Here is a 27,964-nt window from a genome sequence, read left to right on the forward strand (position 1 = left end):
CTCTCCACAACTTGCTCAGCCTGTTTTTTTTTTTTTTTTTTTTTTTTTTTAATAGACCCAGGACCACCAGCCCAGGGATGGAACTTCCTACTATGGGTTAGGCCTTCCTCCATCAATCACTAATTAAGAAAATGTCTTACAGATGGATCTTATTAAGACATTTCCTCGATTGAGGTACCCTCCTTTCAGATGACTCTAGATTGTGCATCAAATTGACACAAGACTCGTGAATTCTTCATAAAGCAGATTGTCCTACATAGTGGGTGAAGCCCTGAACAAGACGGGTGGTCAGCAGGGCCCCTTAGAGTCTATCTACAGAATAACTAGTCCCAGAAGAATACTTTTTGGACTTTAACTGCAACCTCTTTCTTGAGCAGGACTCATTCATTAGACCGTAGAGTTCCCAACCACCACACAAGACAAATTTAAAAAGTAACTGTTTATTTACCAACCTAACACACACACACACACACACACACACACACACACACACACACACACACAGAGGCAATTTTCTTCCTGTTGTATCTCTGATCCCTGACTGATACAGCGTCTTTATACCTTGTATCCTTATTAGTTTGAGATACAAAAGCTGTATTTGCTTTTCCTAATTAGCACTATAAAGGAGGGTTGTGAGTCAAAGGACCAGGAACACAAGATCAGAAGTTAGTGGGTGTGACTTAAGTCATGTGCTTCCTTTAGCTGTCTCTGGACAGGTCACGCAAGCACTGGAAATGACTACTGACTGCAGCCTTGCCAAATGCTGCTGTGTTGATTCTCTACGTCCGCTACAACAAGGTGCAGCTCGTTCTGTGCTTAAAATAACACGTTTATTCTTTCACATCTTTTATATTTATGGGTAGAATTCAAGTAGTAAAAATCCATGTTAAGCCTGGTGTGATGCTTAATACCAACAATTAACGTCATGGGACTTAAGACTTGCTTAAGAGACAAACTTCTGCGAATAGCTGTGAGGGATTATCTGCTTTAAATTGAGGTGGAAGACCCAAAATAAATGTGGGAAACACCATTCCATGGGCTGGAGTCCCAGACTAAAGCCAGCCGAGTACCAGTATTCATCCTTCTGATTTCTGATTCCTAACTGATGTGATGCCACCAGCTGCCTCCTGCTGCTACAGTCTTGCCTTCCTTGCCATGATGGAACTATAAACCAAACTACAGCCCCTCCCCCTTAAAAGCCGATGCTTCTTCTACATCTTTTTTTTTCTTTCGTTCTTTTTAAGTCTGGCTGCCCTAGAACTATGTAGACCAAGCCGGCCTCAGACTCACAGTGATGCACTTGACTCTGCCTCCTGAGTGCTGGGATTAAAGATGGCACACCACCAAGACTGTTTTCTAAATTGCTTCTTTTCAGGTGTTCTGTCATAGTGAATAACTAGTGTAACTAGTGTGGTGGCACGTGCTTATCATCTTGGCACAAGGGATACTGAAGCAGGAGGATTATGAGTTCAAGGCCAGCCTGACAGTGACTTTGCAGCCAGCCATCATTTGTATTCCAGATGGCATCATTTTAATATCAGTCCCAGGACTGCAGTGTCTTCAACAGGCTCAACACAGTTTTAAGAATCAGACACTCCTAATGCCTTTTTTTTTTTTTAACTCAAAGTGATTTTGTTGTGTACACTAGAGAATTTATGTCACTAAAGAGGCTGTGGACACCTCATTCGCAGTTGTGTGGGAGCACCTGTTTTAGTGCTGTAGCAACCAACCGGTGAATTCTGCTATCAGAGTCAGGCACCGCTTAGCATTCGTATCATCTCTGTTATTCTCAAGATGCTTTTGGACAGCAACTGCTTTCTTAATCAAATGGCAGAGGTCCTCAGAGGATCAGTGGCAAGGCCTTTGGACTTAAGGATTCTCAAGATTTTATCACCAGTCACAAAACAGACCTGTGCCACACATGAGAGTTCCTCGGGATCATTCTATCTGGGAGGGAGTCAGGCCTTCTTGGCCAGTTTGTAAATCAGTCCCTTCACTTTAGCCACATGGGGACACTATGGCGGTCGGGCTGTGATGACTGAGACAGACCCTTCCTGGGAGCATGCCTGATGGCAGAGGCCTCATTCCTAATGCTTTTGTCTTGGGTAACATTGAAGAAGCTTGCTTTTTTTTGCTTTTTTTTTTTTTTGTTTTTTTTTTTTGTTTTTTTTTTTTTTTGTTTTGGTGTATTTTATTTTGAATACTCAGGACATGGCTAAGCATTGCTTGATCTAAACAGAAAAACCTGGTTATGACTCAGTTCTGTTGCTCAGTTCAACAGCTGGTCTTTGGAAGTGCATAACTTCATCTAGCCAGGAGACTGAGCCTGGCTGTAGCTGGAAGGACTTAGTTTTGACTTGCTTGCTCTCGTCTTAAGGACAGACCCCTAGAGAACTCACCCCCTCTGAGGTACAAGGATTTCAAATTCTTTTTTTGTTTTTGTTTTTTGTTTGTTTGTTTGTTTTTTGTTTTTTTTGGGGGGGGGGGGTTGTTTTGTTTTTTTCGAGACAAGAGTTTCTCTGTGTAGCCCTGGCTGTCCTGGAACTCACTCTGTAGACCAGGTTGGCCTCGAACTCAGAAATCCACCTGCTTCTGCCTCCCAAGTGCTGGGATTAAAGGCGTGCGCCACCACCACCCGGCAGGACTTCAAACTCTTAACACTTGGTCTAGCGTTAATAAATATATAATCTTTATTTCAAGAACATTTTACTGTACATATTTTTTTTTTGCTCCTCCTCTTCACCCCACTCTGGGAACCTTGGTATTTTCTGTGGAGTTAGGACTATACTGGATTCCTTCAGTCCAGCGCCCCTCCTTGAGATGGCTCAGAAACATTTCAAGCTTTGCCAGAAATCTTTGGTTCTATTATTCCATCGTCTGCTGCTACCTTCTGCTCTTCTTCTCTTTAAATCTGGACTCCACCTCTACAGGAAAAGCAGTTTACTCCTTTTCAGTGTCAAGTGAATCGTCAGGATGGCAAAAGAGGCCAATAGCGTCAATGCCCCCGTCACTGTATAAGTAAGCCCCAAGAAAAGGCCTCCTCCCCCGATCCATGTCAGCGTGGAAAGAACAACGGACTTTTTTCCTTGGAATGCAGTCACTGGAAAATCTAAGAAGATCTGTTAAGGACCCGGCTCAGTATTTATCATCTGTACGGGGATGTATGCAAATACACTAGATTAAGTTATATAAAATTGATCTTTTTATAGACAGAATAAGCCAGGTGATTATTCTGTTTCATGTGTTTCTACACAGTTAAATAAAACTCTATCTTGCTAGAATAAAATGAGGCTCTCCTCAACATAGCTATAGGGTAGAAAGAAGATGCCGATACAAATAGATCTGAATGATTTGCTGAGAGCTAGCTAGCTAGTGAACAGATAATCTAATTCCCTTTGATGAGTCCAAGGTAGCATAACAGATAGAGATTCCCAGCATTCACAGCAAACCTGAGGTTTTATTCATGACCCAGAAGACTCAGAAAAGGCCACCGTCCTCAACTGGCTAAGGCTCGAATTCCTTCAGCAGAGCCAATTCTTTCAGAGGAGTGAGAACAATAAACACAGCATCAGGATGAACGGAGAAACATTTTTGGTGAGAACTCTAAATCTGAAAGTGGTGTGCTTGTCAGGGCTTTGGAAAGTCAGTGTCCCCGTTGCCTGTGAGAAAGTGTTTGAAGTGGGTTTGCTGGGAAGCATTTTAATGATATCATCTTTGAGATGCTTGCGGCCTGGGGGTTTTAAACATCTGGTGCCTTTTGTAAATGAAACTAATAAACAAACGAAGCCTTCCCATAGCAACACAGAGGACAGAGGCATTTCCCAGCAAAGCTTCCAATCTCTTGGCAATGAACTGTTTAAAGGCACAAGGAAACTTGTTAGAAACAAGTCTCCTTCTCTCTCTCTCTCTCTCTCTCTCTCTCTCTCTCTCTCTCTCTCTCTCTCTCTCTCTGCCTCTCTGTCTCTCTTTTTCTCTCACCAGAATTCCTCATTATCACTTGGTCCTTGGTCCTTGGATGCTGCCTTGTTCTCTCCTAGTTTATTTGAAGGAGCAAATCCTATCCTCACCTACAGAGCATCCTTCTCCCCTTCGGTAAGAGGGAGTGCTGCAGTCCAGGCTTACTTCTTCAGCCAGGCCATCACACAGGGGGAGTGCAAGCAGACAGCTGACACTCAGCATTGAAGTCACTCATGGACAATCTAAGGATCAGTGTTCAAGTGTGGCTGTTAGGAAAGCCATGGAGGAGAGCATGTCAGAAGAAACACTGTCTCCCTTTTAGGACATAGCTTCCTTTCCTCACTCCCAGCATTGTTCTGTCTGTGCTGCTGTTTGCTCTGCAGTCTCTCCTATACTTTACTGTTAGGATAGACACATGGTCTGTGGGATCAGGAGATTCAGCATGAGGGACACTCACCAGGCAACATTCTATGCCAGTTTTAAAGCAACTACTGCAATAGAAAACAAAGGTTGATAAGACAGGGATGTCAATCAGCAGGGTCCTCCCAGAGGAGCACCCTCTACTCTTCCACTAGAGAGTTCTACACAGCTGCTCTAGGAGAAAGAAGAAATCTAGGAGAGAGAAGAAATTCCACATTGCATTTTCTATCCTAGGACTCCAGGGGAAGAGCATTTTCTCAGTCCTGGGGGGAAAAAGGAATTTCTCATTCAACCTCCCTGGGAGCTAGAGAGACTGCAGAAGTGGGCAGTTCAGTGTGGAGCAGCTCTGACCTGCTGGGTGTCCTCTAGAACAATCCTTGGCATGCTATAAGAGGCGTGGGTGCTGAATTGGGTGGCAGTTTCAGAGCTGGGTGAGAGCCTGCCTAAGAAATCTACCTGCTTCAGGGAAATAATCTCCAAAGACCAGGGTTAACATAAATTATGTGTAAGTTTAGAGCTTCCTAAAGATAAGACTTACTTACATTTTATAGTTAAATCTTCTTTGTTTTTTTTTTTTTTTTTGAATCAAGAGTCACATTTGTATTTTTAAATTTGGAGGAAAAAACTCACAATCTGTTATTCAGACATATGTCTCCTAACTTGGCCCATATGTCTGTTACTAAGACATCAACTCCCACTGGTGGGCTCTGGACCTAAGAGAGGAAGAACACACATGTGCAGCCCACAGCTCACAGCATTCCTGCGTGGACTGAGTGAAGCTGTCCATATCCACACAGTGAAGTCTTCATTGAGCAAGCCATTGTCTGGTGGCTCATCTGGGTCTAGTTCATAGGTAGGTTTGGGCAAGGACAGAAGTCTCACTCTTCCTGGGGTGGTAAGTTAGGGAAACGGGCGACCTTTGCTTTACCACACTTCCGTCGAAAAGTTCTATAATCTCTGTCAGTTTCTGCCATTCCAGTCTAGCCTCCAAATGCAGTCTTATTAACCCCTCCCCTTTCCTTTCATGACTCCCCTGTCTCCCCCCCACTCTCTATGGCAGTGCCTCACCCCAATGCTTCAGATGTCTAGGCCCTACCATTTGTTGTTCTTTCTTGGGGGCAAATACTCCTCTATTTATCCATACCTGATAGTGCTACTGGCTATTGGTTCTAAAAAAAAAAAAGGACATATTAAGTCTATAATTTGGACATAGTTATGTGATGATATTTGATAGTGGAAGAAGCAGAAGCCCCCAATGTGCCACTTCTGCACACTGTTTTGGCTGAAGGTACTTGAAAGTCATTAAGAGCAAGGAGGGCATGCTGACCTTCCATTCTCTCCTGAAACCGTAGAGGGAGGTGACAGACGCCCTCAGGCAGGTGAAGACATACTTTCAGTCAGGTGTTGGGATGAATATCTTTCATCTCAGCACTTGGAAGAAAGAGGAAAGTGGGTCTTTGTGAGCTTATGGACAGCCTGGTGTACAGAGGGATTTCTAGGATAGCCAGGGCTACATAGTGAGACTGTGTCACAAAAATAAGAAAGAAAGAAAAAAAGAAAGAAAGGGAAGGAAGGACAGAAGGAAGAAATGAACAAAAGAAGGAAGGAGTAACTAGTGTTGCCATCAGGAATCTGTGCAAACAAATTTGGTCACACCAACCCTCACATATTTTTCCGTAATTGATAACTCCTTTTAAAACCAGTGTGTAATTCCACTCAGACATCACTTCTTTGTGTCTCTTTCTTGGGAGGGCTCAAAAATACAATAATGTAATCAAAATTTGCACATTTTCCCCTGACCTCTCAGTTCCAAGGTCAAGAGCCCCCTCAGGCCCCCTGAATGGAAGGGGCAGTTCTTTCCTCCCGTGTGCATTCCTACAAGATAAACTCTGTTTCTCGGTGTTCCACATATTTGCCTGGAGGACACAGAATAAAAGAATTCTACAACCAGTAGCCAGGTTTTGCCTTCACTCAGAGGAAGAGACGTGGCACAGGAGGATACTGTAGGAGATGCTCAAACTGTAGTTACCAGCAGGTAAGCCGTGAGCGAAGGAGTCCACTCGGTTGAGTCGGCGGTACAGTTTTTTGAAAGTGGGAAAGGCAGCCGTCCGCATCCATACAATGAAGTCCTCATTGATGAAGCCATTGTTTCCTGGGTCATCTAGATCCAGTTCGTAGATAGGTTTGGCCCAGTGCAGAGGCTTTGTACTTCCTGTGGCAGGCGGGGAATGAGAAATATAACAAGAGAAGAGTCAGCTCGCCCTTCAGTTTTCCTGATGAGAAAGAACTGCATTCCCAATGCAAGCGAAATAGAAATTTGACTTTAAAAAATGAGTGTGCATACAGGCTTAACATGTGATCATTAATTATATTGGTTTTAAGCATTCTAAGAAAGAGTATAAGATAATTTTGTAGAGCTAATGGGAGACCTATCAGGTCTGTAGGATAGCTCAGTGGTCAGCGTGAGTGCTGTCACGACTGCAGACCTGAAATCAATCCCTGAAACCCACATAGTGGTAGAAGAGAACCAGCTTCTGACTTCTCCCAGATGCATGCAGCACACTCATTCCCTGCTCCGTATACACACCCACACTCACCCCTTGATAAGATAAATAAATGTGGACAGAAAGGAAGGAAGAACAAAAGAAAGAATGAAAGAAGGGAGGGAGGGAGGGAGGGAGGGAGGGATGGAGGGAGGGAGGGAAGAAGTGGCCAGCACTGGAATCACAGGCCTAGTACCGGAAACCCGGAGACACATCTAGACATCTGTTGACTTCGCCCCAACTCTTACAGGTCTATTTCCTACAGAGAGCATGGTTGTCCCCGCTCTACAGAGCACTCTTGAGAAAAGACGCACCCTCAAGCATCCACTCGCACTTACTACCTCAGTGCCTGGGACACAACAGGTATTCAGTTAATGCTTGATGAATCTGCCAAAGTTGACAGAATCCATGCCGAATCTCAGACAGCTAACCAACAATGGTGAACTTCGAGAGGAACTGTTTTGCTACTGTAAGGCTAGTTCCTCTACCTGCAGGAGAGTCAAAAAATAAGAAGCCTCTTGGATTGCTGTGGCATCACATGCTTTTAATCCCAGTTCTTGGGAGGTAGAGACAACAACAACAAACAAAAACTCAAAACTTCTTTCTCAACTGGGACTATTTGCTTCTTACAGAAACCCCCAGACATGAGCTTGCAATTTTATAAGCTCACTTTATGAGTTTTTTTTTGTTTTTATAAGAGGTGTTTGTAAAAGCCACATTAAGCGTGGTGGAGTACACTCATCTGCTGGAGTATGTCTTCAGCCACACCTACTTCCTCTGGAAATAGTCCCGAGCTAGAGAATCCTCCTCTGCAAACATCTTGGAACCCACCTATTTTGGCCCTTCCCAAGACAGCAGTCATTGACTCTAGTTTAAAAAAAAAATGTGTTCGGGGCTCCATATGTGTACAGTCCCCAGCTATGTTCTAGTTTGTCTTGTACCCCATGACCCAAGACAGTGCCTGCCAGGGATAACTGGTGCCAGATGCAGCTTTGTTAGAAATGCAGATTTTAATGCCCTCTTCCAGAGTGTCTGAAGACAGTGACAGTGTACATAAAATAAATCAATCTTTAAAACAAATAAAGAAATGTTGGTTTCAAGGCCTCTCTATAACCTAATCCCATCACTTCCCATGTGTCTGGATGGTGTCACAAGCATGGTCTGGTCTGCGACATCAGCTTTCTTATTTTCTAAGTAAATTTGGGTGATTTGTTCTCTTTCATCCATCTATTCTTTACCATCCATCCATCCATCCATCCAATAACATTTTTGAATGTTTACTATGTATCAAAGTTCAAGGATAATAAAAAAAACTGCATAAGATCCTTGAAGAAACTTATAGACAGCTACGCAGAGAATAATGTGATAACTTTTTGTGTCAGGAACAGAGGACAGCAAGAGGTAAGAGAAAGCCAAAGACTCTGTATTACAGACCTGAAGATATTGTGAGACAAAACAACAAAATGTCCCATCCACTGAAAGACTAGTGATTGAAGTTAGATGCAGAGGCTAGACATGCTAGTCAGCACAGGACAGCCCCAGCTGGTGGCTGGTGTGCACGAGCCCATGCGATTTAGAGTTTATCCCAAGCAGTCTACACGCATGTGACTTTATTCTTTCAGCCTCCGGTCATGAATTTGCCTGGAAGTTGATGAGATGTCCGTGTGTGGTGAATGGGGTGACTTCCTGAACTTGTGATTGTGTCAGAGAGATGAGCAGAGACCTTTTAGTCAAAACTCAATGCAAGGGATTCCTGTGACGGCCACCAGCTGCCCAACACTCCAGCCAGCACTGAGAAGTTTCTGACTTGGCCTGTTTGATGTGAGAAGTTGCCAGGTTGTAACTCAGAGGGGTTGGTGTTGAGGGCTTGGAGTCCAGGCAATTATAGGTCCGGTTCTGTGTTCATGTTACCTATGTAGGAAATAGATGCTGAGCGGTCCTGCTGATGTGTGTGCGCTCTGAGCGGCTGCTTTACTATACTCTCTAAACAGATCACTAGGTGTTATTTGGTATCGGACTTTTACTTGCTAATAAACCCTTTTAGCTGTAAAGAGTTAACAGCCGGGAGGCACGATCAGTGTAAAATAAGTGCATTTTCTTCAGTTGATGAGAATGACATGATCTGGTCGACGTCATCCCACATGGCCTCATCGGTGATGTTAACGACCGTGTGAAAACAGAAGATGTCAATGAGAAGAACATCTGACCTCATGAAAAGTCTGTGAGTGAGGGCTGTGTCCAGACAATGGTTTTAACTCCTACAGAAAGGTCCGTTTATATATCCTCCTGGGGGCACGCCTTCATTGGGATCAAGTGGAGCTGGGTGTGCGGTGACATACACCTTCAGGCCTAGTACTCAGCAGTCAGGGGTAGGGGGAACTCTGTGGGTCCAAGGCCAGCCAGAGTGAGACTATGAGATCCTGCTCTCAGAAAATAAGAAATAAATGGATTCACTTTTATTTTTATTTATTTATTTATTTATTTATTTATTTATTGTTGTTTGCATAGCTTTTGAGACAAAGTCTCACTATATGTCTCAGATTGGTCTGAAGTTTGTGGTCCTCCTATTCCAGATTCCTCAGACCTGGGGTGGTTGTACACCATCCCACTGTGTGTGTGTGTGTGTGTGTGTGTGTGTGTGTGTTATACCTGTGCATATGTGCACAAGCATGTGTATCCATATGAGCATGTGTATGCTCATAACCAACACTGGTTGCCTTCCACCTTATCTTTTGAGGCGGGGTCTTTCCTGAACCTAGAGTACACCAATTGGCTAAACTATCTGCCTAGGTGCTCCTGGGACCTACCTGTTTCTGCCTGTTCCCTGTTCCCAGCACTACGGTCACAAGTAGGTACTGCCATACCCAGCTTTTATGTGGGTAGCTGGGATATGAACCCTGGTCCTCAGGCTTGTGAACAGGCACATTACCCACTGGGCTCTCTCTAGTCCCAGAGTTTTTACTTAAAATGTTTTTCATTGCCAAAGAAATAGTCTTTAAAGTGTTGCCTTCATTAGCACAGAACGAACTGCGAACTGTTAAATGAAGCCAGTTTTATGTGAATGTCTTCAGACAGGAAAACTCAGGCAATAATAAACCCCTGGGTTTAATTTCTCATGGAATCAAAGCAAAGTTCTTAGAAAGTCAATCATGAAGATAAAAATCTGGCATTTATTACAGATGTTACTGTAAACTCAAGTTAAGAACTTCAGGGAAAGTTTTAGAAGCTACGTTTAGTGCTTCCTATAACTTCAGTTAACTCAGTCATTCTGGTTTTCTGACGGGGTTGAAGACCCATAGTCTCATAGCCAATCCTGGCTATTTACTTTGAGAGAAAAGATCTGAGTAGATAGTTTTCGGCTGACATCCATTCTAAAGCCAAAAAAAAAAAAAAAAAAAAAAAAAAAAAAAAAAAAAAAAGCCAAGATCAAAAGTAAGTGTTTTAGTTAGAAGAGATGACAGAGGTTCTGGTTAGTCAACAAAATGATGGACTGGGTATTAGGACTATCTTGTACCTCACTGGTACAATTAGGAATAAGTATGCTCTAACTGTATTTTGAGAGAAAAGTTTTACTTTAACAGGAAGAGCGATATGTAGGAGGAGCTAAGTGGGAAGGAGTATTGAGAGGAAGAGATGGAGTAAGGAGAGAAGATGAAGGAGAGGAGAAGCTAGGTGATGAGAGAGAGAAAGAGAGAGGGGACATGGAGGCAGATGTTCACAGGTCTCCACCAGTCAAAGATAGTTTTTATATCTAGGTTGGGTATTGGGTTACGCTTCTGATTGAGCATTACCAAACTTATAAATCCTTTGATAAACATTTTAAAAAAATTGTATAAAAGCAAAAAGGAAAGGGGGGGCATGGGACAGGGGTTTTCTAGGGAGGGGAAATGGGGAAAGTGGATGGCATCTTAAATGTAAATAAAATAAAATTAAAAAAAGAACTTCAGTGAAAAATTTAAATGGTTTGCTTTTGTAGTAATAGAAGACGTGCAAGTTTAGTGGAGCAGAACCCCAGAGTGAAGCTACCTCCCTCTGTAAACAGGAAAGCAACAGAGAGGGAATGTCCTTCAGCAGGTATCGTGCATACACACACCACATTGATGCACAAGACATTACCTACTTCAGCATCAACATCACTCAGTAAACAGAGTTTCCAGAAGGCCTGGAACCTTAAGGAATGCTACTGCACACCAACAACTTCTGTGTCACTCAGTGATCCCAGACTCTCCTTTTCTAATGAGCCCGTTAACTTCAGATTTCATTTTGCACAAAATAATTGAAAATCTTTTCTTAAAGTATGCAAGATAGGGGATGTCAGAAAAATACCGTGTAAAGACTTTGTCAATAATATAAACTTACAGACAAGGAGACATTAAAGTTTACTCGGGTGGCAGCAAAGGACTAATTGAACACGCTACATAGTGATAGTTCAAAATGAGACTCAGTTTTTAAATTTGATAATCATGCCTTGGATTATTTTGGTTTCTATAAAGACTATTGGTACTTTTGATTTTAAAATTCTGTGCAGAATAAAATGATATTGAGAAAGTCCAAGATTTATATGCTAGCATCTAAACTTAATGAGAAATTCAAAAATAGGGAGAAAAAAAACCTGTGAAGTAAATCATGACCATGAAACTATTTGGGTTAAGATGCTAACGTACATCACTCCAGTGATGGACAACTGACATTCCCCTCCATTTAACAGAACTGGCTACGAGCATGGAGACAGTATTTACTCAGAGAAGAAAGAGAAGACTAATTTAAAGGTGCTGACAATTTCAAATTGATCAGCTACAGAATTTACCTTTTAAAGTTGCAGACAGTTTTTTGAAATAATTAAAATATTATTAAAATATTATTATAAGGCGATAGCACTTATGGCCAAGAAATCAATTTAGCATGCAAATGGATATTCAAAAATTATTTTATGTATTATCTTCAATATTTTGATAATAACAAAAGAAATATTTTAAAAGACATTTAATATGCATTTCTATATTTAAATTTTTGGAAAATGAGCATTGTTAAAATTAGATTTAAACATTTTAAAGTAGATTTGAGTAGAGTTATTTTATAGGCTCATCAATACTATATCAATTTATTAATCAATAAATGAAAATTTCAAATAATAAAAGTTTTTTTTTTTTTTTACAAAGTGTATCCAGTTGAAAACAGGCATGGTGGTGCTTGTCTTTAATCCCAGGACTCTGAAGTCACAGGCAGATGGATCTCTGAGTTTGAGGCCAGCTTGGTCTACACAGTGAGTTCCAGGACAGTCAAAGCTACACAGAGAAACCTTGTCTTGAAAAAACAAACAAACAAACAAAGCATCAGACAAAAAAATGTAACCAGTTGTATAATAAATTACAGCTTAAACTCAAACTTCCTAAAACTTTTACTTTTTTTTAACGGTTAATTGGAACAAAACACAGAACCAATCATTTCACACAATAGACAATAGTGGTGCCCAAGATGAGGAAAGTTAGAACAATAGGAGTCAAAGAAATGGAAAGAAGAAGAAGAAGAAGAGGAGGAGGAAGAGGAAGAGGAAGAGGAGGAGGAGGAGGAGGAGGAAGAGGAGGAGGAGGAGGAGGAAGGAGGAAGGAGGAGGAGGAGAAGAAGAAGAAGAAGAAGAAGAGGAAGAAGAAGAAGAAGAAGAAGAAGAAGAAGAAGAAGAAGAAGAAGAAGAAGAAGAAGAAGAAGAAGAAGAAGAAGCAGAAGCAGAAGAAGAAGCAGAAGAAGAAGAAGAAGCAGAAGAAGCAGAAGAAGCAGCAGCAACAGCAGCCCCCTCAGGCCATACCCCACCTCTGCACCAATTACAAAAGATATGGGAACTGGGCATGATGGCATACACCATAAAACTCAGCACTCTGGAGGCAGAGGTAGGCAGAACCCTGTGAGTTCTAGGGTAGCATGGTCTATACAGTGAGTTTGGGACAGCTATGCAGAGATACCCTGTATCATAAACACACACACACAGAGAGAGAGAGAGAGAGAGAGAGAGAGAGAGAGAGAGAGAGAGAGAGAGAGAGAGAGAGAGAGATGGGGGTGAGATATCTCTCTAGATCGTACCTGCAAATGTACGAGTAAAGTTACTGGATCTTGGATTCTGAAATTTGACATACTTATCTGTCCACCATGTAAGCCCACTCTTTAGCATCGGGACTTCTATCTGTGTAGACGAATTCACATTGTATGAAAGAGTTATGGTATCTGAAATAAATTTAAAATTATGGTGGATATGTTAGGTAGCCATTTTGCCACCTTTCAAAATGCAAACCCAGACCCAGATGAGAAACAAATTAGAGTGGGTTTTTTTTTTTCAGACACTCAACACACCTACATGCCATGGATGCTGATTCATGAGATCATTTTTTCCTTTACCAACACTGGGCCAATTATTGAAAAATATTCTCTGGCTCCATTTAACTCATGTTCCTTGATTATTCCTTCAGACTGCTGGCAAGGGGGAAGTTATTTACAAATGAAATGCCAGACATCAATGTTCTGGCTCATCCTGGATAAAATATTGGCACTAAGCAAGCAAATAAAACCAGCTACTCAGCTGCCTGGGTAACATACCACATGTGCAGGAGGCCACGTAGTTATGAACGAGGCAGAGAAATGTCACCTACCATTGAATATGCTGTTGGCAATTGCACCACAAGGAATGATGGGAGTATCATTGTAGGACACTTGGAATGGAGAACAGTTCGTCGTATCCTGTATGCAAGGTGACATATCAGTTAGAAGGACTTTTGGCAAACTCTTAGACTATTGAAAGAGAGGCCACTGGCAAGGTGTGCCAGCCCTCATTAGTGGATGGACTGCTCTCTGTTCCTCAGGCTTTCTGGCTTACTTAGACCACAAAATGTTCATTCTTTGGAGATATGTGTGCTTGTGGGTCTCTAGATATGTTGTTTTCTTGTTAACAATACAGAGCGTGTCAAAAACTATTTGCAGGAAGGATTTTTACCTTGCTGTGCTGAATATCACGTTAGGTCTATGTGGAAACAGCTTTGAAAACCTTCCTGTTAAAGTGTACCATACTCGGAGGATGCCTTGGGTCAGGTTCCAAAGCTAGATTACATCACAGGAAGTGCTTTGCTAACCGTGTTTGGGTTATCACTTCCATAGACACTCAGAAGAGTCTCCCTAACATATGTGAACTGCTGACCAGAAAAACTTACAATTCTAGGTCCACAAAGATATCCAGACAAACCAAAGGCTTTTATTCAGGAAATTCTCCTTTAAGTAGGATGAATCAAAGGCTTCAGTTATAGAAAGGACAGACAAACATGGTTAGCAAGTGAGCCAAATAGAGACCAGGGTCTCTCCAAATTCATGAAAGGATAATTACTCAGTTGCCTAGCAACCACACACCTGTTTAAAGGAGGGTCAGTGCTCTCTCTCCTGATATATTTACCTAAAATGCTCAGCCCCTTCACCTTAAGTAAGAATGAAGCAAACATTTCTATCTTTAAAAACCTAGATGCCGAAGCCCGCAGCCCGCCCCACGCTTGTCTTTTAGAAGGAAATAACTACCTGGGTTAAAACAAAGGAAGAGAACATTACACCAATTGGAACCGCGCCTTACCCAAATATCCTTACCCGCCAGCTGGCTATTGCTTCTTGATAAAATATACCGATAGAGATTCTGATAGAAACCATACAATTTGTAGTACATATAAACATCACCCTGCATAGAAGAAGGAAATTTACTATGAATTTACTGGGATATTAATCAACATCATCACCACCCCCTCCCCCAAACAAACAACAGCACACAAAACACAAATGGCAACTGAAAGCTTCTTTTTAGAAAGTAGAAACTAGAAACTAAAAACAACAACAAAAACAAAACCCCACAACAAACCAAAACAAAACAAAAAGTGAGACAGGCTCTCTCTGTGTAGCCTCTGGCTTGCTGGGATTAAAGGCAGGCACCACCACGCCCAGCTTAGGCTTTGTGTGTTTTCAATACGTTAACTTCAGGTTTACAAATATCATCTCTTTTTGATAGCACCAGGAAAAATGCTTTGCACAGCATATTCTAAAGTTTTAATATACTATTCACAAGATTTCAATGCCTAGATGTTTTTCCCTGATGAAGCCCAAGTTTCTTTTTGGGGTCCCTGGTCAATCTAAAACAGTCGGAACGTCAGCAGCACAGGTATAAGCTTTCCCAGCAGCTTCTTCGGTGTGGTAACTCTAGGTACAGAAGTGGTTCTCAACCTGTGGCTCACCGACCCCTTCAAGGGTCAAACCTTTCACAGGAGTCGCCTAAGACCTTCTTCAGATTGCAAAACCACAGCTATGAAGTAGCAAGGGAAATAGTTTTATAATTGGGGGTCACCCAACATGAGAAACTGTATTAAAGGGTCGCAGCATTAGGAAGCTGGAGACTTGAGTGGCTGACGTGATTTGAGGAATGAAAGTCCAACAACATAGCCGGTGATTTTCCCAGTAAGAGTGGGGTGTAGGTATGGCTTGACTAAGAGCGAGCTGCTGCTCACCCAATATTTGCTAGTGCTCTTAGTGGGACAGCAGTCAAAGGCTAATGACCTTGTTTGTGAGGAACGGGCTGTGTAGTTAGATGTTGCTGGAGACTGTGTTGTCCTGCAGTATATTTATACTATGACATAGTGGGATGCGGGAGTAGCCACAGTAGCCGCCACTGTAGGACAGGGACCTCTTGTCTGTAATGATGTGTTAAAACCTGTGAGGAATCTAGTCTCATTGTACTAAATGGTACTCTAGGAGCAATTGGGTAGATAGCATTATTGTGCTTATTTAGGGATGGATGGGGTCTGGTGTGTTGAGTGTTTCAATAGTGACTTGGTTTCAGTTGAACCGCCTCATTAGAAGGATTGTATGGGGCGTGGTCCTGAATTTGCGGGATCGTTGTCATGGAGTGACCAGAAGGAGGTGCTGCCTGGATGGGTTGACTGTGGGTTGTGTATACTGCTGAGTAGATGGACCTGTGCTTTTCTTTGTACCGCGCCAAAGCTGCAGGCAGTGGTTTGGTGGTGAGCTCTATCTTTCATTTCAGAAGCTGCTTTAATGCCTTCCTTTGGGGAGGATAAACATATAACAGCAAACATTTTGTGTATAGCCTTTCCATAAGTGTCCAAAGCCTTGCAGTTTCAAAGTAAATCTAGGTGACGTAACTTGAAACTGGAGTCACTGAGCATGCGCAATGAGTACGCATGCAAGGCTCATGGAAGCTCCCAGCGCCCAGGCTCTGGTAAAGTACGTCAATAGCTTAGCTGCAAGTTCTGTGCTTTTTCCAAAGATACAGACAGATGTGAATTGATACTAGATTTTATCTTTGGAATTTTTTTTTTCTTCCTTCAAAAATTTAACTATCCTGAGTCTTCAAGAAGGAAAGAGGAATTCAGAAGTTAGGATGGCTTGCAAGGACTAGGAGGAGCTGGGTAAGAACTAGAGCGATGAAGGTCGTGGGCTCAGTATTTCGGAAGACTGTTCAGCGGGCTGACAGGAAGGCTTATAACATGTGCGGTATCTCACAGGACTCTCCTTGGGAGCGCCTACCTTAGTAACCTTCTTGTGATCATTCCCTGCCTCATAAGAACCCCTGGAGCCCTGGCCTTTGTGCAGAATGGCTTCAGAGCGAAGAGCTAGGGTCACCTTCCCTACGATCCCAGCAGTAATTGCTGAGAAGGGATGTTTTAATGGCTCCATGATCTTACCTAGGCGTCAAGACTTAAATGTGAAATATATTTTATTCTGTTTCCCAAAGGCGTATCCTGGGCTCTGCATTCTGAACCTCTTCACTTCTTCATCAGACCCCCTCCCCCCTCTGCTCTGACCCGCTCTGCCACATACCTGGTCCCCTCCTTTCCTTCAGAATGTTACTGAAGGAACCCAGGTACAGGCTGGTTTTCTCTCCGTGTCTCCACTGAGCAACCCACTTTAGGGTTGCTTAGGGTTGCTTACAACTCAGCTGGTCCCAAACCCAAGTCATCATCATCTCCTGAAACTGACATACTTCTCTCCTGGCCCCCTCTTTCCTAAAGGTGCGAGTGGACAGCTCTCCTTGTGAGGTGTTCCAGGAAGGTTCTTCACTGAATCTCCTAGGACTGGGAGTAACTCGGGAGTTTAGCCCAACAGCAGGGATTCTTCCCTTTACCTTTCTTGGCATTCCTCCCACTGCCAGAGGGCCAGGCTGAGATCCTCTTTGGGACTGAATGACTTTGGGACTGATGACTTGGGACTGGTGGCTTCAACTGCCTGGTGAGTGACACTAACTTAACGTGTGACCTTGCCCAAGTCACAAAGCTCCTCAGTCCAGTAACATTTTCACTTAACACGAGGTGTTACATGGAACAAGTTCTTCAGCCCTGCCCACGCAGATATTTATGATAGAACCCAAGTGGCTGATCGCACAAGTTATGCTGGAAAGTTAAGAATTTTCAAGTTTACAAACAGAAAAAAAAAAAAGCAAGGACAACACAGGCATGCTGAGGGTGTAGCATCATGGGTTCTAGACTCACCCTTTCTACCTCTCTATTTCTTGTATTTTTTTCAGGTTTTGGAAAGGATGTATTCGGAAGTACATGCCATGAGCATGACGCTGATTGAACTCACCTCCATTTTCTCCGGAAGATAAAAGGGAAGAGAACAGTTGCATGCTTTGTCAAAATTAGAACTATCTTCCCGTAGCTGAGCGCAATTTGCACATGTGTTTGTGTAATTTATCTGTCAGGCAGAAAAAGAAAAAAAAAAACAATAGTTCACTTAAAGGCTGTATGAATCCACATCTTAAAATTCAATGCCCAAGCCTCCCCCATTTTTTTTCTTTTTTTTCTTTTTTTTCTTTTTTTTTTTTTGAGATGGAGCCTGTGACATGGATAGAGGCAGTCTGCTTTGAATCCTGGGGTACTTGGAAGGAAGCCTTGTCATAGTCTCTCATTTGGTTGTCTGAAGGCATTTTTCACTGCCCTGGAACCATGTGTCTGTGGCACACTTATGTGATCTGTTGGGGTGATATGGCTGTCCTCAGTCTTAGGAGTGGCTACTAGGAAGGTTTTAGTCAAGGGTTGTGAAAACTGTGCCCACAGCCCGAGTCTAATCACCTTCACAGGGAACTCATTTTCTATTTTTCCATTTTATTGTATGGAAAATATTCACATTAATTATTTTACATGTCCTCTGAAAGAAGTTACTAAAAGTGACCACATGGGATAGCAACTATTTCCAGACTATATTATTGATGTATGTGGAAAAGTTTCCAGCTCAAGAAGGTGCTGTGTTCTGCTTTTTGAAAGTTAACTTCTCTGAAAAAACTGTGCAATGAATTCTTTTAAAAAGAGTCACGTGTCCTAAGTGGGCGACTCCTGTGTGCTCTGGCAAAGCAGCCAGAAGTCAGTTCTGGGAGGATGCAGCCGGAAGAGAGTGGGAGAGGAGGCTCAGAGAAAAGGGCCCCCTTGGGGATGCATACTCCCCAATCCTGTGGGCAGATTCTTCTTCCCTGCCTGGGATGAAGAGTAATGAGAAGATTCTGGGAGCATGGAAGCTCAGAGGAGCAAGGGCGTGGCTTTCTCTTTGGTAAGGTGCCAATAGGATGAAGGATTCTTTTGAAGGGAAAACTAACAGGAAAGGGAAGACATATTGAATCTTGCAAAGTCCCTGAAGGAGTTGAAGCTGGAAGTGACATGTAAATTCACTAATGTGCTACAGGGCTATAAGTCACCATTCTTTATATACATGACATGGCTTGAATGCTTACTTTGATAGTATGTATGCCTTTTCTGGCTGTAGACTACACTTTAATTTATAAAGAGCATTAAGGAACAGGACACTATGCCAGTCAAGAGCCAGCACAGACAGCACACTGAACTGAGCCAAGGGAACTGAGGCGCCAGTGTGGCCAAAATCCTCTTTTGACTGGAGTATTGTATCTGACCTCCAGTGTCTACATTTTGATTACCAGTATATTTCACGTAGCAGTTTGTCTACAAGTGACGTCACACGGGAAGTGCACTTCTCATAGATTCCATTTTGAGTTGTGGAAACAGAATTAGAAGAAATGTTCCATGATCGTACAAGTTTTGATTAGACGGTATCTCTGTTGTGTTCTACCTTTAAGAACATATGTGAGAAATGCATACTCCTACTGAGTATACAGCTGAAGAAAATGAAATTAGCACATTAAAGAGATACCCATATTTTTGCTCTCCTATTCATAATATTATGAAATCAATCTCATTGTCCACTGACAGAAGAATAAAGTGATATAATGTATCTACAGTGGAACATTATTTGGTCATAAAGACAAAATCTTGTCATTTGCATCAAGATGAATGGATACAGAGACTATTAGGACTCTATTATATATCTATTAGATAGATAATATATATTATATATTAATATGTTAATATTATATATTAATATATATTAGATATTGCATGGTCTCACTTATATAACAAGTATTAAATGGTTCATTCACAGCAGAATAGTTCATTAGTCAAAGGCCAGGAAGGGCAGTGGAAGGAAGAATGTAGCTGGATGATGGGAACTGAACACAGAAAGAACAGTCCTTGTGCTGTACATCAGAGCGTGTGTCTCACAGTAATTTCGTGAATGTGTAGGAGAGAGGAGCTAGAATGTAGTCACAAAAAAGTGGCAAGGAGAGCAAAATCATAATTCCCTTGATTTGTTCATATGTGTGTGTGTGTGTAAGCATGTACTAAAAAAAAATCACTGTACCCAGTAAAGTACTACAGCCATCACATGCTAATTTCACAAGAATAATATTTAAGAATGCACATGCTTTTAAGAACCCAAGATCCTTATTTTTGGCTGGCTCTGTGCTCTGTGTCCTATAATCCTGTAATCTGTAGAGGATTACTGAGGTCTGGCAGTCTTTTGAACTTGCCTCTTCCTTCACCTGTTTGCTGCATCCTCACTTCTTTAAGGTCACCTGACTTTGCCAGGCTCTCATACATAAATGTGGCCAGAGACGACCAACATGACAGTAGGAATGAGTGAAGTCACCACCACGGGCTCCTCTCATCTGCATCCCTGCCAGCCCAAAGTCGGGTGGATCCAGTCACACCTAGTTTCCTGTTGAGGGGCTATGTTTTTAAAGTGACTTCTCCCATTTATAGTCCTAAAGTGAAAACCGTTGGAAATTAAACATACAACACAGGACAAACCTCAATTTCCTTGGTGCTCTTTGCAGAAAACAGAAGGATGATGCCCATAAAGAGGCAGAATCCTCCTGTGGTGAAAAAGATAGAGAGGACCACCGAGGCAGATAGATTTAGCTGCTGGGTGGGCAACGTTTGCTGCTTCAGTGCTGTGTTTTCTGGCAGTCTGGACAGGTCATGCTGGGGTATCATCTCCATTTTGGTCCTGTGGGTAACTCACATACTTTTGGGACATTTAGAACATTCATACTTACAGTAAGATCACACAATGCTAAGGATACATGAAGAATTACATGAAGTTGTGAATTCGCTTTTGCTTTCTGATCTTTTTCTCTAAGCAGACCTGCTTCATACAGGAAGCACAGTTCTCTCCAGGCACTGCTGGGTGTATTTTATTTAGGCTCAGAAAGTCTGCTGTGCTAAAATGCCATGCCTATAAATGTTCTCCTCAAAGTCTATAAAAGCCAACACCTGCTCGTGCTCAGAAGCTGTTCTCAGGGCTTGTTTCAGAAAGTTGTTGAGTACAAGGCAAAACCTTCCCAAATTTATCTTTAGAAACTTGTGTAAATATTTTGTGATTATTACAATCAAAGTCAGGGCTATCCATTTTGCCCCAAATATGGCTATAGTCTAACGGGAATACGAACTAAATTGGGGAAATGCTCAGAAATCACAGCTAGCTTTGCCATTTGTGATGATACAGAAAGCAAACAGAGATTTGGAGAATATATGTGCATGTCCTTAATTAACTTCAACAGTTTTCTTACTTTTGTTTTGTTTTGTTTTGTTTTCATACATGAGACCCAGGCAGAACTTGTAGATTGCAACACCCCGATTTGCAGCTGGAGAGATGGCTTAGTGTTTAAGATCACTGGCGGCTTTTTCTGAGGACCCAGGTTGGATTCCCAGCACCCATAGGGTGGTTCACAGCTGTCTGTAATTCCAGTACCAGGGGATCAAATGCCCACTTCTGGCCTCCTTGGGCACCATATGCACATGGTGTACAGATATTTATTCAGGCAAAATATTCATACACATAAAATAAAAATAAAAAAGTCTCTCTGAAATCTACTCGTCAGAGGTTAGTGAAGTATTATCAGACATTCAGTCTTGCCATGCAGCATTAGCTCTGGTTTGAGGGTTTTCTGCCTTGGCTGTAAACAGTCTATAATTATTCATTTAAAGAATGCCAGAGGATACAGACTAAGAATTTTATAAAGTAGGCAGAGAAGTCATGGCGTGTGTGTGTGTGTGTGTGTGTGTGTGTGTGTGTATGTGTGTGTGTAAGAAGGTAATGACAAATGTACCTGATTTAAAAGAATATCAAGAGAATACAAGTACATACAGTAGTAGGTTTCCAATTCAGAGTCAACCTTTACACTTGCAAAACAAGCAAAACAAAAGCAAATTACTCATGGGAGAGTTCCGGTGTACTATCTGAATCTGACCTGCAAGTGCAGACAGCCATGCTGCTGCCGCCCACTGTGAGATGCCAGGGAACATTGTGATCAGCATCTACGAGCCGTTTTGTTCAATAAGCCTGGCTAAGGGCTTGGGTTTAAAGGGCAGCAACAGACCCGAGATTAGATTGTGTGTGTAAAACTGTCTCTCAAGGCACCAGGCACGTTTGTGACTTAAGTTCCTGCTCCAATGCTGGAACTGTTAAAGCTCAGTAAAAGTCAATGCTCCATAACGAACCATTAAGAACAGCCTTTCTTAGCCTTCTTTATAAAACAAGCTTGCAAACTACAAAGTTTCACAGGCAGTGTGTTAACCCTGGCTCTCCAAGAAAGCAAATCACTGGATACATAAATAGGTATTATAAGGAATGGTCTCACACAAGTATAGAGGCTAAGTCCCAATCTGCCGAGTCCAGCCAGTGTCCCAGTTGAGTTCTGAAGACCAAGAGACTGGTAAAAGCTTAGGAAGAGCCAGTTTTTCAGTTAGAATTCTGTTATTGGGAGAAAGGGAGGGGGCAGCCTTTCCGTTCAGGTCTTTAGAGGAAGGGATGACTCTCACTCAGATCATGAAGGGCACTATGCTTTAATTAAATCCATTAATTTACATGTTACTCTTATCATAGACAACCACACAGAATAGTGCCTCACCAACTCTCTGGCACTATGTGGTGCCAAGCGACATATTAAAATAAGTCACTGTAGGCAGTAAGTGCAAACATTACTGGGGTAGTATTCTTAAGAGAGGTAACCAGATACACATTTTATATCTACTTTTTTTCAAAACTTTTGATCTTTTATTTTCTTTTATTTTTTCACATCATACAGTTTGAATATATTCTTTCCTCCCTCAACTCCTCCCCACCACCCTAACCATCCAGCCTCATATTATCTAAAAAAAACCAAAATAATGAAACACAAAAATTTAAACAAAAATCTAATAGAGACAAAAAATAGCAAAATAAAACAAAAAACTCTACAAAACAATAACAAAACAAAACAAATCCGCTCCAAACTCCAGAGTCTGTTTGGTGTTGGCCCACTAAGTGTTCCTGGACATGGGCTCTTCCCTGAGGTATGGTTGATATACCCCAGGATACTCCAAGGGAGAAAACTGATTTTCCTTTTCCAGGAGGTATCAATTTCGATTAGCTTCTTGGTCAGGGGGTGAGATTTTGTGTTCATGCTCCTTCTCAGTGCTGGGATTGTCTGGTGTGAAGTTGTTCAGATCAGGCTGAGTTCATTTGTGTTTTGCTCTTGTCATGTCTAGAAGATGCTGCTTCCTTGGAGACATCCACCACCTCTGCCTCTTATAATCTTTCTGCCTCCTCTTCCATATAAACAGATCCCCGAGCTTCCAGGGGAGGGGTTGATATCTCACGACTGAGTGCTCCAAAGTCTCTCTTGAATATTGACCAATTGTGGGTCTCTGCATCTACTGCAAAAACAATCTTCTCTGATGAGGGCGGCGTGAGGAGTGATCTATGGGTCTAGCAGTATGTTACTGAGAGTGACTTTATTGCTATGCTCCTTTAGAAGAACAATTGTAGTAGATTTCCTCCTAGGGCCATGATCTACTTAGTCTTCGGGTCTTAGTCACTCCAGGAGTTTCCAGTACCGGTTCTATCTCATGGAGTGAACCTCAAATCCAATTCTATGCAACACAACTATTGCTTGAAAATACACTTTCAAATATGCATTGTTTCTTAATAAAGAAGGTTCCTTAACAACAACACTATTGACAATGTTATCTGTTGTGTGGCACAGAATGTTTAGCTCCATCCCTGACTTCTACCTACCAGCTAAGTGTCAGTCCCACCTCCCACAGGATACCAACAGTAGCCTGCTACCCAAAGTGTGCAGCTAAACATAATTTAAGCATTGCAAATGTGCCCTAAGGGGAAAAAGTCTCTGCTCAAGAACCATCATTCTGTTCTAATACCTATGTTAGTAGTGATGGTATCATTACAATTTTTTTTCAAAGCCGGGCAGTGGTAGCGCACGCCTTTAATCCCAGCACTTGGGAGGCAGAGGCAGGTGGATTTCTGAGTTTGAGGCCAGCCTGGTCTACAGAGTGAGTTCCAGGACAGCCAGGGCTGCACGAGACAGAGAAACCCTGTCTCGAAAAACCAAAAAAAAAAAAAAAAAAAAAAAAAAAAAAGAAATTTTTTTCGAGATGGTTTCTCTATGAAATGATGGCTATCCTGGAACTCAATTTGTAGACCAGGTCCTGGCTACCCTGGCCAAGTTGTCACTGGAACTCCACCTGACTGCCTTCCCAGTGGTGGGATTAAAGCTGTATGCTACCACACCCAGCTTGAAGGATTTTCTTAAACCCTTGTTTTCCTTTTCTGTAACCATGGTGTAATCTTCTGGTGTGTACTATTTATGAGGAGATGTGAACACATATCTGCTCACTGGAGACAGGGAACCAATGGCCAACCAAAGTAATGATTCCAACACACTGTAGCTTATTGAATCAATGACCTATTGGTCTTACTTGCAGGAGAATGAGATTATTAGCCCCCAAACTCTTGGCTCCTTGCTGTCAGGTCCAGGCAAAAGAAGAGCGGTCCCAGCACCAAGTCTCTCCGAGGCTGAGCAGGATGGTGAGTGTAGATGACCCAAAAGAAACACACTGAGCCAGGAGTCTTGTCAAAGCCAGAACTCAATTTTATTGCATCATCCTCTTGCTTATATAAACTCGGAGTGTAGGGAGGGGAATTTTTGATGGGGTGAGATGACGTAGGAGGCGGGAAGGGTGATGGAGGGTATGGGGTGATTGACAGGGCTAATGGCAAAACTCTATGTTAGCAACAGCTGGGCAGGGCCAAACAGGTTTTGCTGAGTTACCCCAGTACAGAAGTGACTGAGACAGGTCTCAAAACTCGAGCCAGCCTGGTGTTTGTCCACAAGGCCCAAACCAGGGCCAAAGTGGGGACCAACACCAAACAGCCACATTGTTTAAGTCAACTCTGTCATAGTTGCATATGTGGAGTGCACTCTTCAGGAACTGGTCTACCTGCTATATGTTAGTAACTCCGAAAACCACACTAGGTTGGGGTAGAATTACATACAGGCCAGGGTGGGGCATGGAAAGAAGGGGCTGCAATCTTAATTGATGGTCTAATAACTCTTCAAGTTCCTATTCTATGCAGGAAGGTCAACGATCAGCACAGACGTTCTGCTGAAGATAGCATGTCTGGGCATAGTGGTGCATGCTTCAATTCCAACACTTGGGGAGCAGAGGCTGGTAGATCTCCATAGTGAGAGCTCACCTCAAAACAACAATATGAATAGATTAAAATGTGAGTAACAGTTTCCCTTAAGGACTGTTTCAGTGATGATGTAGGCTATATACACAAGTTGTACACACAGTGTTTACAAAGAAGATCATCAACTAATATAGGTAACAAAACGGAATTTGATCAGTAGTTGTTAGGGGCTGGTGATCACTACACAAACTATTCAGACATCAATCTCAAACAAGTATGATTTACTGAACACCATACCCAAAGACTGATTGATCAGGGACACAGACCAGACTCAAGAGCTAGCTGTGACATTGAGTTAAGATCCTATAGGGCTTTTAAGTCTAAAATTCATAAACATCTGTGACAAGTTATCCCCCCAAACAGGATTTAGGGATAGAGTATTTCCTTAGAAACATGTCTTTGCAGCCACTAGGCAAGAAGTGCCTCTTTTCATCTAAAGACAAATTACTGTCCAGAAAAGGACACACTTTCGGAATAGTTGACTGATTATATCTGCCGAGACAGAGTAATCAGCCCTTAATAATTCTGTATCACTAGGTCTGTCAAATGATCCTGGGCCAGAAGGCTGAAGATTGAACACACCAAGGTTTTGTAGTATAGGGACTGTCCAGGTGCTCAGTGGTCTCTATAAATTGGCTATGTTTTAGAAGCTATGCTTTGAGCTTCCCATAATTTCAGTTAACTCAGTCATTCTGGATTTCTGATGGGTTGAAGACTTATAGTCTCATAGCCAATCCCAGCCATGTACTTTGAGAGAAAAGGTTTGAGAGGATGGTTTTCAGTTGACATTCATTCTAAAGCCAAGAAAAAAAAAGCCAGGTTCAGAATTAAGTCTTTTAGTTAGGAGGGACGACAGAGGTTCTGTTTAGTCAACAAAATGATGGACTGGGTATTAGGTCTATCTTGTATCTTACTGACACAAATTGGTATAGTCATGCTCTAATTGTATTCTAAGAGAAAAGTTTTATTTTAACAGAAAGGGTGATATGTAGGATGAGCTAAGGTGGGAGGAGTAAGGAGAGGAGAAGGAGAGGAGGAACTAGGTGACGGGGGGGGGGGAGACGGGGACATGGAGGTGGATGTTTGCATGTCCCCACCAGTCAAAGATAGTTGATATATCTAGGTTGGGTATTGGGTTACACTTCTGATTGAAATTGAGCATTGCCAAACTTATAAAGCCTTTGATTAACATTAAAAAAATAATATAAAAGCAAAAGTGGGGATGGGATAGGAGTTTTCTAGGGAGGGGAAATGGGATAGCATCTGAAATGTAAATAAAATATCCAATAAAGATTTTCACATTAAAAAAAAAGAAAGAAACATGTCTTTGTTGTTACTTACCCTGTTCCCACTGGCTGGGTTATTCGATTGTCCTGGGGGTCTTGGTTTGCCTAACATTCACAGCTTAACTTGCCAACCAGGATGTCAAATACCCACATACATGGGCCTCTTTCTGTCAGGCAGGATGTCAGTTCCCAGGGAGGTCTTGGGAACTTAAACTTTACTTGACCTCTACTCAAAATGGAAGGTTTACTCCAAATAGCTTCTTATATTAGTGCAGGTGTCTTTTCTATGTCGAATTCCATCCCAGGGGCAGTTTATAAAGGCTAGAAACCATAAAGGTTCATACTCAGGTGCAGGAAGTGCTGTTGGGTGGTTGCTTTGGGTCCAAACTTATGTGGCTAACTATACAAAGCAGTTCTACTGACTACTATTATGATTGTTTTCCAAGAACACCAAAGCACAGAACATCCTAATAACAGCAGAAACAGCACAAAATGGCAGGCTAGACAGGTAAAAGGTACCTAGACCTTCCTTAACAGTGGCCAGGCATGGTGGCACATATACTGGAACCTATAGAATAAAATATATGTTCATGTATCCTCACTGGTATAAAAACAATACTGAGCAAAGAACTAAGAAAAAGGAAAGCTCTTTTTCACAAGGATTCCAATAAAGCTCAAAGAATGAAAATAGGAAAGTACCATGGTAATGGCAGCTACAGCAATAATCTATGGCTGCTAAAAATTACTGTGGCTTGAAGAAAAAGATATCTACATCTTTAAAGTATCTCTTCCAAGATAAATATGGACTACAAAGGGGAAAATGGCACATACTTGTGCCACGGAGGAATGTGGCGCCTTTACCTGGTGTTCAAGGTTGCTAGCTCGGGACCTAAGACACAGTAACGTTATATATATCTCCTGATAGGACACAGGGAGAGGGACGTACTGCCAACCGTGGGTCTGACCCATACTCACAAAACCTCAAGTTATGATGTGGACACATCTGGATTTAGGCTCGTTTACAAAAGGGTTGGTGAGTGCTCATCACGTGAAGTCACCGGAGAAGCAAAGAGCGAGCACTGTCATCATCAGGAGGAATGGCAAGTGTGGCCCAGCCCTCCAACTGGAAATCAGAGTGACATCTACTGTGCTGATGCTGGCCTGCCAGTTTTGGTATACCTGTGTGTTAGGTATCTCAGATGGTAAGTAACACTGGGAGAACCTGGAGAAGGGGACATGGGCATTATCTACAGTGTTTTTGTAAAAACTGTGCTCATTGGAAATTATTTCAAATTAAAGACCCAAAACATGTAAATGATTTTGGCTGCTGTATTTATATCTGCCTGCATCAGGTATATTTGCTCTTTCTAGTTTTGCTGGCCACACTGTGTGCCTGAGACAATGTTTCACAGTGAGGGAATGTGGGAGGCATCAGCAGACAGGCAGAGAGATGTGCAGAGACCTTAACAGGATGCTGGACTTCCAGCTTCGTTTTCAGCTAGGACAAAGATCCAACAGGCTTCCAGTTCCTCACTGTGGGATCCCTTCCAGCTGACCTGCTTGACAAGGGCTGGCTGTGAGCCCAGAAGCTCACTTTTCTTTGCCCAACCTAACCATTCTGAAATGAGGGAAGGGGGACCATCCCAGGCCTGTAAAGGCACTTAGGACCCTGAGCCCTCTCCTCGTGGTAGTGGCGATTTTGGTGTCCACTGTGGGAGTCTGCTTCTGAGCTACAGCCCTAGACCCTGTGATTCAGTTATGTGAGGCCATGTGCCTCATCTCATGGTCTCTCTGAGACAGTTGTGTGAGATAGCAGTCCTACCTTTCAGCCTACAAGACTGAAGCTCA

At 42.3% G+C, this 27,964-nt stretch overlaps 1 protein-coding gene across 2 annotated transcripts; it reads right to left on the reverse strand.

The window, feature by feature from the left end:
• Positions 1 to 2,157: 2,157 nt before the first annotated feature.
• On the reverse strand, positions 2,158 to 27,894 carry LOC117718079 (cell cycle control protein 50C). Of its 2 annotated transcripts, none has more exons than XM_034515583.2 (8): positions 21,939 to 27,894; positions 20,105 to 20,321; positions 17,535 to 17,645; positions 14,521 to 14,622; positions 13,559 to 13,646; positions 12,996 to 13,136; positions 6,380 to 6,589; positions 2,158 to 3,109 (listed from the first exon to the last, which is right to left on the reverse strand). In XM_034515583.2, exons 2-8 carry the CDS (start codon positions 20,294 to 20,296, stop codon positions 2,925 to 2,927), a joined length of 1,029 nt encoding a protein of 342 aa, XP_034371474.1. In that variant the 5' UTR covers positions 20,297 to 20,321; positions 21,939 to 27,894; the 3' UTR covers positions 2,158 to 2,924. The 2 variants fall into 2 exon arrangements, with proteins under 2 accessions (XP_034371474.1, XP_076799146.1); XM_076943031.1 differs by having other exon boundaries at positions 2,159 to 3,109; positions 20,105 to 25,624; positions 26,172 to 27,894.
• Positions 27,895 to 27,964: the final 70 nt, after the last annotated feature.

This window comes from Arvicanthis niloticus, chromosome 12 (genome assembly GCF_011762505.2).
Source record: "Arvicanthis niloticus isolate mArvNil1 chromosome 12, mArvNil1.pat.X, whole genome shotgun sequence".
NCBI classification, from domain to species: domain Eukaryota; kingdom Metazoa; phylum Chordata; class Mammalia; order Rodentia; family Muridae; genus Arvicanthis; species Arvicanthis niloticus.

Coding starts and splice junctions, on each gene's coding strand:
- LOC117718079 (XM_034515583.2), bottom strand. CDS start 20,296: ATGGAGATGATACCCCAGCATGACCTGTCCAGACTGCCAGAAAACACA. Junction 14,623..17,534: donor ATCTTCCGGAGAAAATGGAG/GTGAGTTCAATC, acceptor TCTTCTATGCAG/GGTGATGTTTATATGTACTA. Junction 6,590..12,995: donor CTTTACTCGTACATTTGCAG/GTACGATCTAGA, acceptor CGCCTGCCACAG/GAAGTACAAAGCCTCTGCAC.